The sequence below is a fragment of the Ascaphus truei genome, chromosome 2 (assembly GCF_040206685.1).
Source record: "Ascaphus truei isolate aAscTru1 chromosome 2, aAscTru1.hap1, whole genome shotgun sequence".
NCBI lineage: Eukaryota > Metazoa > Chordata > Amphibia > Anura > Ascaphidae > Ascaphus > Ascaphus truei.
Window position 1 is genome coordinate 470,058,947 of NC_134484.1, and position 12,494 is coordinate 470,071,440.

The window sequence follows — 12,494 nt, forward strand, 5'->3', positions numbered from 1 at the left end:
TACATGGCAGGGCCCTTCCTGTGAACCTGTCCGTTTCATACAGCACGTACATGGCAGGGTCCTTCCTGTGAACCTGTCCATTTCATGCAGCACGTACATGGCAGGGCCCTTCCTGTGAACCTGTCTGTTTCATGCAGCACGTACATGGCAGGGCCCTTCCTGTGAACCTGTCTGTTTCATGCAGCACGTACATGGCAGGGCCCTTCCTGTGAACCTGTCCGTTTCATACAGCACGTACATGGCAGGGCCCTTCCTGTGAACCTGTCCGTTTCATACAGCACGTACATGGCAGGGCCCTTCCTGTGAACCTGTCCGTTTCATGCAGCACGTACATGGCAGGGCCCTTCCTGTGAACCTGTCCGTTTCATACAGCACGTACATGGCAGGGCCCTTCCTGTGAACCTGTCTGTTTCATGCAGCACATACATGGCAGGGCCCTTCCTGTGAACCTGTCCATTTCATGCAGCACGTACATGGCAGGGCCCTTCCTGTGAACCTGTCTGTTTCATACAGCACGTACATGGCAGGGCCCTTCCTGTGAACCTGTCTGTTTCATGCAGCACGTACATGGCAGGGCCCTTCCTGTGAACCTGTCCGTTTCATACAGCACGTACATGGCAGGGCCCTTCCTGTGAACCTGTCCGTTTCATACAGCACGTACATGGCAGGGCCCTTCCTGTGAACCTGTCTGTTTCATGCAGCACGTACATGGCAGGGCCCTTCCTGTGAACCTGTCCGTTTCATACAGCACGTACATGGCAGGGCCCTTCCTGTGAACCTGTCCGTTTCATACAGCACGTACATGGCAGGGCCCTTCCTGTGCACCTGTCCGTTTCATACAGCACGTACATGGCAGGGCCCTTCCTGTGAACCTGTCCGTTTCATGCAGCACGTACATGGCAGGGCCCTTCCTGTGAACCTGTCCGTTTCATGCAGCACGTACATGGCAGGGCCCTTCCTGTGAACCTGCCCGTTTCATGCAGCACATACATGGCAGGGCCCTTCCTGTGAACCTGTCCGTTTCATGCAGCACGTACATGGCAGGGCCCTTCCTGTGAACCTGTCCGTTTCATGCAGCACGTACATGGCAGGGCCCTTCCTGTGAACCTGTCCGTTTCATACAGCACGTACATGGCAGGGCCCTTCCTGTGCACCTGTCCGTTTCATACAGCACGTACATGGCAGGGCCCTTCCTGTGAACCTGTCCGTTTCATGCAGCACGTACATGGCAGGGCCCTTCCTGTGAACCTGTCCGTTTCATGCAGCACGTACATGGCAGGGCCCTTCCTGTGAACCTGCCCGTTTCATGCAGCACATACATGGCAGGGCCCTTCCTGTGAACCTGTCCGTTTCATGCAGCACGTACATGGCAGGGCCCTTCCTGTGAACCTGTCCGTTTCATGCAGCACGTACATGGCAGGGCCCTTCCTGTGAACCTGTCTGTTTCATACAGCACGTACATGGCAGGGCCCTTCCTGTGAACCTGTCCGTTTCATGCAGCACGTACATGGCAGGGCCCTTCCTGTGAACCTGCCCGTTTCATGCAGCACGTACATGGCAGGGCCCTTCCTGTGAACCTGTCCGTTTCATACAGCACGTACATGGCAGGGCCCTTCCTGTGAACCTGTCCGTTTCATGCAGCACGTACATGGCAGGGCCCTTCCTGTGCACCTGTCCGTTTCATACAGCACGTACATGGCAGGGCCCTTCCTGTGAACCTGTCCGTTTCATGCAGCACGTACATGGCAGGGCCCTTCCTGTGAACCTGCCCGTTTCATGCAGCACGTACATGGCAGGGCCCTTCCTGTGAACCTGTCCGTTTCATACAGCACGTACATGGCAGGGCCCTTCCTGTGCACCTGTCCGTTTCATGCAGCACGTACATGGCAGGGCCCTTCCTGTGAACCTGTCTGTTTCATGCAGCACGTACATGGCAGGGCCCTTCCTGTGAACCTGTCCGTTTCATACAGCACGTACATGGCAGGGTCCTTCCTGTGAACCTGTCCGTTTCATACAGCACGTACATGGCAGGGCCCTTCCTGTGAACCTGTCTGTTTCATGCAGCACATACATGGCAGGGCCCTTCCTGTGAACCTGTCCGTTTCATACAGCACGTACATGGCAGGGCCCTTCCTGTGAACTTGTCCGTTTCATGCAGCACATACATGGCAGGGCCCTTCCTGTGAACCTGTCCGTTTCATGCAGCACGTACATGGCAGGGCCCTTCCTGTGAACCTGTCCGTTTCATACAGCACGTACATGGCAGGGCCCTTCCTGTGAACCTGTCTGTTTCATGCAGCACATACATGGCAGGGTCCTTCCTGTGAACCTGTCCATTTCATGCAGCACGTACATGGCAGGGCCCTTCCTGTGAGCCTGTCCGTTTCATGCAGCACGTACATGGCAGGGCCCTTCCTGTGAACCTGTCCGTTTCATACAGCACGTACATGGCAGGGCCCTTCCTGTGAACCTGTCTGTTTCATGCAGCACGTACATGGCAGGGCCCTTCCTGTGAACCTGTCCGTTTCATGCAGCACGTACATGGCAGGGCCCTTCCTGTGAACCTGTCCGTTTCATACAGCACGTACATGGCAGGGCCCTTCCTGTGAACCTGTCTGTTTCATGCAGCACATACATGGCAGGGCCCTTCCTGTGAACCTGTCTGTTTCATACAGCACGTACATGGCAGGGCCCTTCCTGTGAACCTGTCTGTTTCATACAGCACGTACATGGCAGGGCCCTTCCTGTGAACCTGTCTGTTTCATGCAGCACGTACATGGCAGGGCCCTTCCTGTGAACCTGTCCGTTTCATACAGCACGTACATGGCAGGGCCCTTCCTGTGAACCTGTCCGTTTCATACAGCACGTACATGGCAGGGCCCTTCCTGTGAACCTGTCCGTTTCATACAGCACATACATGGCAGGGCCCTTCCTGTGAACCTGTCCGTTTCATGCAGCACGTACATGGCAGGGCCCTTCCTGTGAACCTGTCTGTTTCATACAGCACGTAAATGGCAGGGCCCTTCCTGTGAACCTGTCCGTTTCATACAGCACGTACATGGCAGGGCCCTTCCTGTGCACCTGTCCGTTTCATGCAGCACGTACATGGCAGGGCCCTTCCTGTGAACCTGTCCGTTTCATACAGCACGTACATGGCAGGGCCCTTCCTGTGAACCTGTCTGTTTCATGCAGCACATACATGGCAGGGCCCTTCCTGTGAACCTGTCTGTTTCATACAGCACGTAAATGGCAGGGCCCTTCCTGTGCACCTGTCCGTTTCATGCAGCACGTACATGGCAGGGCCCTTCCTGTGAACCTGTCCGTTTCATACAGCACGTACATGGCAGGGCCCTTCCTGTGAACCTGTCTGTTTCATGCAGCACATACATGGCAGGGTCCTTCCTGTGAACCTGTCTGTTTCATGCAGCACATACATGGCAGGGCCCTTCCTGTGAACCTGTCTGTTTCATACAGCACGTACATGGCAGGGCCCTTCCTGTGAACCTGTCCGTTTCATACAGCACGTACATGGCAGGGCCCTTCCTGTGCACCTGTCCGTTTCATGCAGCACATACATGGCAGGGCCCTTCCTGTGAACCTGTCCGTTTCATACAGCACGTACATGGCAGGGCCCTTCCTGTGAACCTGTCCGTTTCATACAGCACGTACATGGCAGGGCCCTTCCTGTGAACCTGTCTGTTTCATGCAGCACGTACATGGCAGGGCCCTTCCTGTGAACCTGTCCGTTTCATACAGCACGTACATGGCAGGGCCCTTCCTGTGAACCTGTCCGTTTCATACAGCACATACATGGCAGGGCCCTTCCTGTGCACCTGTCCGTTTCATACAGCACATACATGGCAGGGCCCTTCCTGTGAACCTGTCTGTTTCATACAGCACGTACATGGCAGGGCCCTTCCTGTGAACCTGTCCTTTTCATACAGCACGTACATGGCAGGGCCCTTCCTGTGAACCTGTCCTTTTCATACAGCACATACATGGCAGGGTCCTTCCTGTGCACCTGTCCGTTGTAGGGTTTTATAAGTGGCCTTAGCTTTTTTTTTTTCAACCATATTGCGATCGATCAGCACCGGGACCTCTGTATAAACAAATGTAACTATCCTTAAAGGGGAAAAAAAATCTCTTCCTTTTTCTTATCAGACGGATATTATTACTAAGTATATTTTTCCACTTTTAGTGTTTCCATTGCAGGCAAACTCTTTGGGAACTACCTGATATCTTGCATGACAAAACTCTGCAGTTTAAGAGTAACTCTCCCAGGTTAACAGGTGCCCGTTGTATGTGCGGTCACTGTGCATATTAGCACAATAAGTATCTGATGAGAATACATTTTGTGAACCCAAAGAAAATAAAGTTGCACTCAGTTACCCCACCACCCAGTCACGTCACCCCGTCACGTCACCCCGTCACCCTGTCACCCCACCACCGTCACCCTATCACCCCGCCACCCCGTCACCCCACCACCCCACCACCCAGTCACCCCATCACCCCACCACCCTGTCAACCTACCCAATCACCCCACCACCCGCCACCCCACCACCCAATCACCCAGTCAGTCACCCCACCCAATCACCCAGTCAGTGACCCCAATCCCCCACCCAATCACCCTCTCTGTCTCTCGCCCTCTCTCTCATCCCCTCTCTCTCTGTCTCATCCTCTCTCTCTCTGTCTCACCCTCTCTCTCTGTCTCACCCTCTCTCTCTGTCTCACCCTCTCTCTCTGTCTCACCCTCTCTCTCTGTCTCACCCTCTCTCTCTGTCTCACCCTCTCTCTCTGTCTCACCCTCTCTCTCTGTCTCACCCTCTCTCTCTGTCTCACCCTCTCTCTCTGTCTCACCCTCTCTCTCTGTCTCACCCTCTCTCTCTGTCTCACCCTCTCTCTCTGTCTCACCCTCTCTCTCTGTCTCACCCTCTCTCTCTCTGTCTCACCCTCTCTCTGTGTCTCACCCTCTCTCTGTGTCTCTCACCCTCTCTCTGTGTCTCTCACCCTCTCTCTGTGTCTCTCACCCTCTCTCTGTGTCTCTCACCCTCTCTCTGGGTCTCTCACCCTCTCTCTGGGTCTCTCACCCTCTCTCTGGGTCTCTCACCCTCTCTCTGGGTCTCTCCCCCTCTCTCTGGGTCTCTCCCCCTCTCTCTGTGTCTCTCCCCCTCTCTCTGTCTCTCTCTCACACCCTCTCTCTGTCTCTCTCTCACACCCTCTCTCTGTCTCTCTCACACCCTCGCTCTGTCTCTCTCTCACACCCTCTCTCTGTCTCTCTCTCACACCCTCGCTCTGTCTCTCTCTCACACCCTCTCTCTGTCTCTCTCTCACACCCTCTCTCTGTCTCTCTCTCACATCCTCTCTCTGTCTCTCTCTCACACCCTCTCTCTGTCTCTCTCTCACACCCTCTCTCTGTCTCTCTCACCCACACTCTCTCAGTCTCACTGTGTCTCTCACCCACACTCTCTCAGTCTCTCTCACACTCTAGCTCTGGATCTCTTATTTACCCTGTATATCTTAACTGCCCTATAATACACCGGAATAACCTATACTGCTTTCTTCTAGATCTAACTCTCGAGCTTCACACGGAAGACATCGGAATCCCCTCTAACCCAGAAGACAGGTAAGGAACGCCTCCCCTCCAATGTTTAACATTGGGGGAATGCGGGTACCTGGACATTGAGGGACTGCGGATCAGGTAAGATCCCAGGCGGGATTGTTACTTTAGAAATTGTGAAGCGGGGACGTCCAGACACTGGTTAAGGGGTTCAGGAAACTAGTCATTCACATCTGGGTTTTGTTCTAGATACGACATTTATACACACACACACACACACACACACACACACACACACACACACACACACACACACGTAACAAGGACTAATTATAGTATAATGTAATACAATAAATAAACCTGTCAAAAACGAATGTTGTTCTTACTAGGAATTTATTAAATTTATGTTTTGTTTTTTTAAAGCGGGGTTGTGGACGGCCTATGGGCGGGGTTGGGGGCGGGACTAGGTGGCGAGTAGATTTTTTGGTTCGGCCACCCACGCTTAGTGTTTGCGTAAACAAAAAAATCTGACTTTTAACTGCGCTCAGCTTACCTGCAATGCCCCCCCCCCCCACGTGCGCTTGCGAAATAGCGCAGACACCCGGCACTCATGCTTGGAGAGTTGGTGACGTCACCGCTCTCCAAGCATGAGCGCGGTCAGCTGCACAGGGGACTCAGCCACACCTTCATACTCTTAATACCTCCATCACACTTTCAATATCTGTCCCCCTCCCCCCCACACACACTTACTCCACCCCTCCATACTCTTAATACCTCAATATCTCTCCTATATCCCCCCTCCCCCTCTCAATTGTTTTTTTTTATGGGTGAGCAAGATCCACGGAACTGGGTGAGGTAGCAGGAGGAGAGAGCTGGCGTGGGGGAGGGGCCTGTGCCGCTGCCACTGCCATGCTTGTACCGCAGCTGACCACTACAGGATCCCACACACAGGCTAACAGGGCTCTCTATTGACCCAGAAAGCCTCGCGAGATTTCCTGCTGCAGTCAGGTGCGGGAGCAGCATGGAAGAGGCAGCACAGGCCACTCCCCCACACCAGCTCTCCCGTTATGTCCCAGTATCAACAATCATGGTCTGCGGGCCTTATGTTTGACAGCCCTGCTGTATACTATTGGTTGATCCAATAAAATGTATCGTACCATGTGTTTGTTTTCTGTAGACACTACCCTACCTCTGATGGATCTCAGACAGAGCTGATATATGGATCATTGAACCTCCTATCTCAGCACCTCCAGAGGAGCATTGCCCACTACCAGCATGGACCCACACTTAAGTGAGGAGATATTTTGTTGGCTTTGAAATCCATAAGATGGGAATATCTAGTTACCTTTGTAGTTCTGTGAATCAAACACACAACTAATGATTCTTTTTTTCTAATTGGATAAAACATTCAGCTATTGCAATGGAATGAAGTAAGAGCTGAGGGAGGTGAGATCACAAGGAGAGCCCTCGTTTGCAGCTTTACTTGATGGATTTTCCTTTTCTTGTTGGCAGGTTCTCCAGTGGTTGTACCCGAGAGGCTTGAGATTAAGTCGGAAAAAGAAGAGTCAGACACCGAGACTCTTACCACAATAGAGAGTGAAATTGTTACATTTACTGTCGATGGTGAGTATCCTACAATCCTTTTGTGTAGCACAAGACTGTCTTGTTATAATAGTCATGGTCACCTTTAGAAAATATTCAGGGTTAATAATGAGTCGGTAGTACTGGTGGGTGAATATGAAGTTCTGAAAAAAAGACAACTGAAGCATGGAGATTCTGGTCCTACAAGTCCCAGGAATCCACAGGGGTACAACGTTCATAAAACTTCAGCTAACCCCAGACTCAACGTCTGGTGCCCCATCAAGTAGAGACTGGTCTCATCTTGTCGGGTAACGTTTATTGTCCACTGACGACCGTCTTATAATGACTGTGTATGATTTGGAATGTGTACAATCTTTCCCGTGGTCCTGTTTGTTAAATTATACCTCCCTTAGGAATCTGTGTAAAGTATTTCTCTAAAATAACCAAAATAATCTAGTCACAAACTGTGCCCTTTTAACAGCTTATTAAACTCTCACCCCTTTCATGTACACCTTTCTCATTCACCAATGGTAATATGCAGATGTCCGTCTGTCCCTTGGGTAAGACACGTATATTTGCTCACAGACAGTGCATATATGGCTGTGAAGGCACTGCCTTATATACCCAAAACTCGGTGATGTCATTGTGCCGATCAGTGAGATCAGCAAGTCAAAACTACACTACTAGAGTGAATCTGGGAAAGGGAGTGTTTAAACAATCGTACAACTACACAATTGGAGAGAACCTGGGGAAGAGACGGGGATACACAGCTACACAATCAGATCAAGAGGCTCCGGTAAAACACACTTACCCAATGTCAGTGAGTGAGTGTATGTGATTGTCCACTGCATGCAGTGTCTTATATATAACCCAGGCTGAGTGATGTCGCAAAGCCCATTAGTGATATGATCAATGACATCAGCAAGTCACATTTGCTGTGGTAGGAATTTGACTTGACACCTGTCCTGGGCCAGGGGTGGGGAGCAGAAGCTTTGAATACAATTACATGACTGAGAACCTGGGAGGCAGAGGAGGTTACACAGTTTCACAACTACACAGCCAAACCAACAGATAGTCTTGAGTGAGCGAGAATGTTAGACAACTAGACAATGGCACCCACTAACTGAGACCCGGGTGGAGAGAGTTGTGTTACACAACTACGCAGCCAGAGAAATCCTAAGATGTGGGGGATGTACATGAAAAGGGGTACATAATAAATTGGGGTGGGCGATACAGAACTATACAACCAGAAAGAGCCTAGAGCAGAGGTGAGCAATTGATAGAGAGGTTGGTGGCTCGCTTGGATATAAGATGTCCGCTCGAAAATTGTGAATTCCCCTTGGAACCAGTTTCTTCTGGACCGACACAAACCTCATTTCCCTCTCTGCTGTCATTTAAATCATCACGTGAAGAGGGAAAGGGTTGTGCAGTTCCAGGATGTGCAGAAGGCAGCAATTTTAGCTAAAAAAATGTACTGTATACACTACTAGTTTTCTTTTACATTTATTACAGCTTTTAGTGTGGAAGTTGATGTTTAACCCTCCCAAGTTTCACCTTACCATGTTTACAATGCAACATTGGCACAGCTGTTTAACATGCTTATAGTCTGCAATTGAATTTGCATAGATTTAACCCATAAAAATATTACTTTGATTGGCTCACTCATACCAGGAAGGATTGTACCCTTTTTTTTTTTTTTTTTAATTACATATTTCTGCCTGGTTGGGTTGTTTAAAATATAATTTACTGGTAGGATAGAACAGGAGTACTCAAATGTTTCCTCGTGGATCACCATATATAATTGGACCATCAATATAGTATAGTATAGTATATATATAGTAATAAATACTAAATACATATGTCTCAAAATAAATGGACCAGTATCTGAAAAGCAGCATGTTACAACTTGATCTTTAGTACTGATTTGCTGACCTTGAGAGCCAAAACCACGACCTTCAGATGAGAGCTACCAGAAACAAATTTCAGAGCCTCCAGAGACAACCACCAAAGTCACCCGGAAGCACAGCAGGTCCAGGGAACACTATTGAAGAACCACTGTCTAAGAAAGAGAAAGTTACTGGTTTTATTTTCCTAAAGTTGTTTGAAGGAAATTCGGCCAAATATTAAAAAATGTTTATTTTTCATTTCTGTCTTTTTCTGTTAGAAACCTGCTTTAATGAGGAGCATAAGTGGAGCTCTGCTATGTCCAAAAATTGTTTGACTCCCCGCAAACCAAAACAGACAAAAAGGAACAATTCCTTCCGCATGTTGGACACGTCCAAAAAATCTGTGCAACGTGATGGGGATGGTGGGTCAAGCACAAGATATGAGAGCGAGACTAAAAGTCGGGGTGCTCCGCTTTTTATCTGTGGGGAGTGTGGGAAAAGCTTCTCGCGGCACAGGGACCTGACCACACACCTGCGTGTCCACACCGGGGAGAAACCTTTTGCCTGTTCAGAGTGTAAAAGGCAGTTCAGTGATGCGTCAAGCCTCCGCAAACACCAGAGAATTCACGCTGGGAAAAAACTCTTCCCCTGTACAGAATGTGAGCGAAGTTTCTTTCAAAAGGGGAATCTCCTTTCACACCAGAGGATTCACACGGGGGAGAAACCATTTGAATGTACAGTGTGTGGGAAAAACTTCACACTAAAGCATCATCTTATTTCCCATCAGAATGTCCACACAGGGACAAAGTCATTTGCTTGTTCACAGTGTGGGAAAAAATTTAGTCAGAAGAGGGACCTCCTTGCACACCAGCGGATTCACACGGGGGAGAAACCTTTTTCTTGTTCACAGTGTGGAAAACAATTTAGTCTAAGGAAGAATCTCCAGACACACGAGCAGATTCACGCAGGAGAGAAACCTTTCAATTGTATAGAGTGTGGGAAAAAATTCACACAGAAACACAGCCTTCTTGCTCACCAGTACATCCATACAGGAAAAAAGCCCTTTCCATGTTCAGAGTGTGAGAAACAATACAGTAAGAAGGGACATCTCCTCACACACCAGCAGATTCACAGAGGGGTAAAACCTTTCGCATGTGCAGATTGTGGGAAAAGCTTTACTCATAAGATCACCCTCCTCACACACCAGAGGATTCACACAGGGGAGAAACCTTTTGCATGTTCAGACTGTGAGAAAAAGTTTAGCAATAGGGGGAATCTCCTCAGACACCAGCGGATTCACACAGGGGAGAGACCTTTTGCATGTACAGAGTGTGGGAAAACCTTTTCGCAGAAAGTAAACCTTCTAACACACCAGAGTGTTCACAAAGTGAAGAAAGCTGCAGTGTGTACAAAGTAAACAAAAATATTTGTAGCCATACGGTGGGGAAAAAATAGGTAATACAATATTTTAATTGGACCAACAGTGGCTTACAGTATACACGTGATATGCTTCTTGAAACACAGAATTGCCACATATAGGTAGTAGCCAGCAGCAAAGCTGCACACTATGTTAAAGCTAACAGTACATAAGCCCAGGCACCAGCATGTAGACACGGGAGAAATCTTTTGTTTGTATAGTGTTTTGCAATGCTTATAAAAAGATTGAACCTCCGACACCAGCACATGCACATGCAATAGAAGCCTTTTGCCTGGGCAAAGTGTGAGAAAACCTCACATGGTGGGAGACTCTAGACCCACCTGTTCATAGAAATGAATACTTGCAAGTAGCCTTTGTTCTCATGTACAATGTGGAAACCAGTGCTACGAAACTAATGTGGCTGACTCTGTGGAACGAGTTCTTTCATCATCACCCTGGAGGGAGAAATCTGTTTCCCACAACCAAGAGCTGAGACAGGAATTCAACCTATAAACCAAGAATGGCCAGAGGTGGCTGATATGGTTTTCCTTGTTTAAAAAGGCAGCACTTCTCAAAGGTCTGTTTAACATACATACTACAGTAGTCCAAGAATAATTCCTGTTTTCTCAGTTGCTGGCAAGGACAGTAGTATATTAAATTGTCTTTTATATGGGATTGTTCAAAACAGAATACATGTAAGGTATGTTGCGTATAGACATCGGACAATGTTTGAAGACTGCTACTTCCTACTGTATAGTCCTAATATCCTATTCAGGATAATTGTACTCCTGACGGTGATCGAATTAACAGTAGGACAGAGGAAAAAATAGTTTCCTGTGACATGGCATATTTGTTGATTTTGTCCTTATACTTCATACAATAATTTGAATTACCGTTAGTTTTTTTTCCTGATTTATAAATGTAGCAGCAAATTAAGCACAGACCCTTCCTCTGAAACCATATTACGCAATGTGAAACAATACTAAGTGTTAAATGTCCTTAAATTCGCTTTTTCTATAGACTTACGTCAGCATAACAGAATTCAGCATTCTTGTAGTTTGCACACAAAAACAAAACGTTTATTTTGAGAATAATTACTTACATACAAAAATAGTAAGAATGATGATGATAATGTTTCCAATAGATTGATATTCTTAAGAATAGTTGCACATAGTAACCTTCTTTCTTTGATATTCTCTCCAGGTATTAACATTTCTTTCTCCTCTTCATGATATCATCACTCTGGCCTGGACTTTCTTCCTCTGGCCTATCTTCTTAAACTCCCTAAGCTCATTGCAGTATTTATCCATAAAGACCCACCCAGTCAGCCATTTTAACCTTTAAAATGTTATATCCCAACATGGTATTCACCTACATTACTGATGTCATATGAACTACCCCTGAACATATAAGTCGTTTCAAACTTACTGAAATGAAAAGTCTTATGGCAGCATTTTTCCCAGTTAGGACTTACAGCTGTCCAACAACTTTAGACCACGAATTGACCTTTTGGGTCAATTCTGTCTGTCAGAATAGATCTGACCTTTTACTTAGAATACTTCACATGTAACAAAATCTACAGAAATATTGGAACAACTGTATTGTATCCTCTATGTAATTCTTCAATACATATGGAAATGTATTCTCCAATGTTCAATAAACTGAACCTACAATCAGATATATATATATATATATATATATTATCAGACAAATATATATATATATATATATCAGACAAATATATAGATATGAAGAAAGTCCTGACTATTATACTGTGTACTTTAACATTCTGCCTTTGATAACAGATTCATTCATTACAATATAATTATTGCTAAATTGGATTTCTTACACTAAGTATGACTAAACTTTTCCAGAAGTTTAAAGTATGTTTGTCACGTATGGCACACCTGTGAGCACATGACATGCATATGGGACAAGGGTTAATAAACAGCTTGCAAGCTGTCCCAATTTTCACCTTCGCAAAGATCCCTCAAACAAACAATATCTCCCCTCTATCCGTCCCCATATACCATCTGTCACGAAGAGCAAACAA

General features: G+C 47.4%; 1 protein-coding gene across 3 annotated transcripts in view; it reads left to right on the forward strand.

Moving 5' to 3' along the window:
- LOC142488366 (uncharacterized) overlaps positions 1-12,117 on the forward strand; it is a 32,559-nt gene extending 20,442 nt beyond the window's left edge. Inside the window, exons 2-5 of one of the 3 annotated variants that reach the window (XM_075588805.1) lie at positions 5,566-5,698; positions 6,735-6,848; positions 7,070-7,180; positions 9,303-12,117. In XM_075588805.1, the coding sequence (XP_075444920.1) occupies positions 6,833-6,848; positions 7,070-7,180; positions 9,303-10,441 (1,266 nt within the window). In that variant the 5' untranslated portion in view covers positions 5,566-5,698; positions 6,735-6,832 and the 3' untranslated portion in view covers positions 10,442-12,117. The remainder of the gene's footprint in view (positions 1-5,565; positions 5,699-6,734; positions 6,849-7,069; positions 7,181-9,302) is intronic. The other 2 variants (XM_075588803.1, XM_075588806.1) reach the window with 2 other exon arrangements.
- The last annotated feature ends 377 nt before the right edge of the window (positions 12,118-12,494 follow it).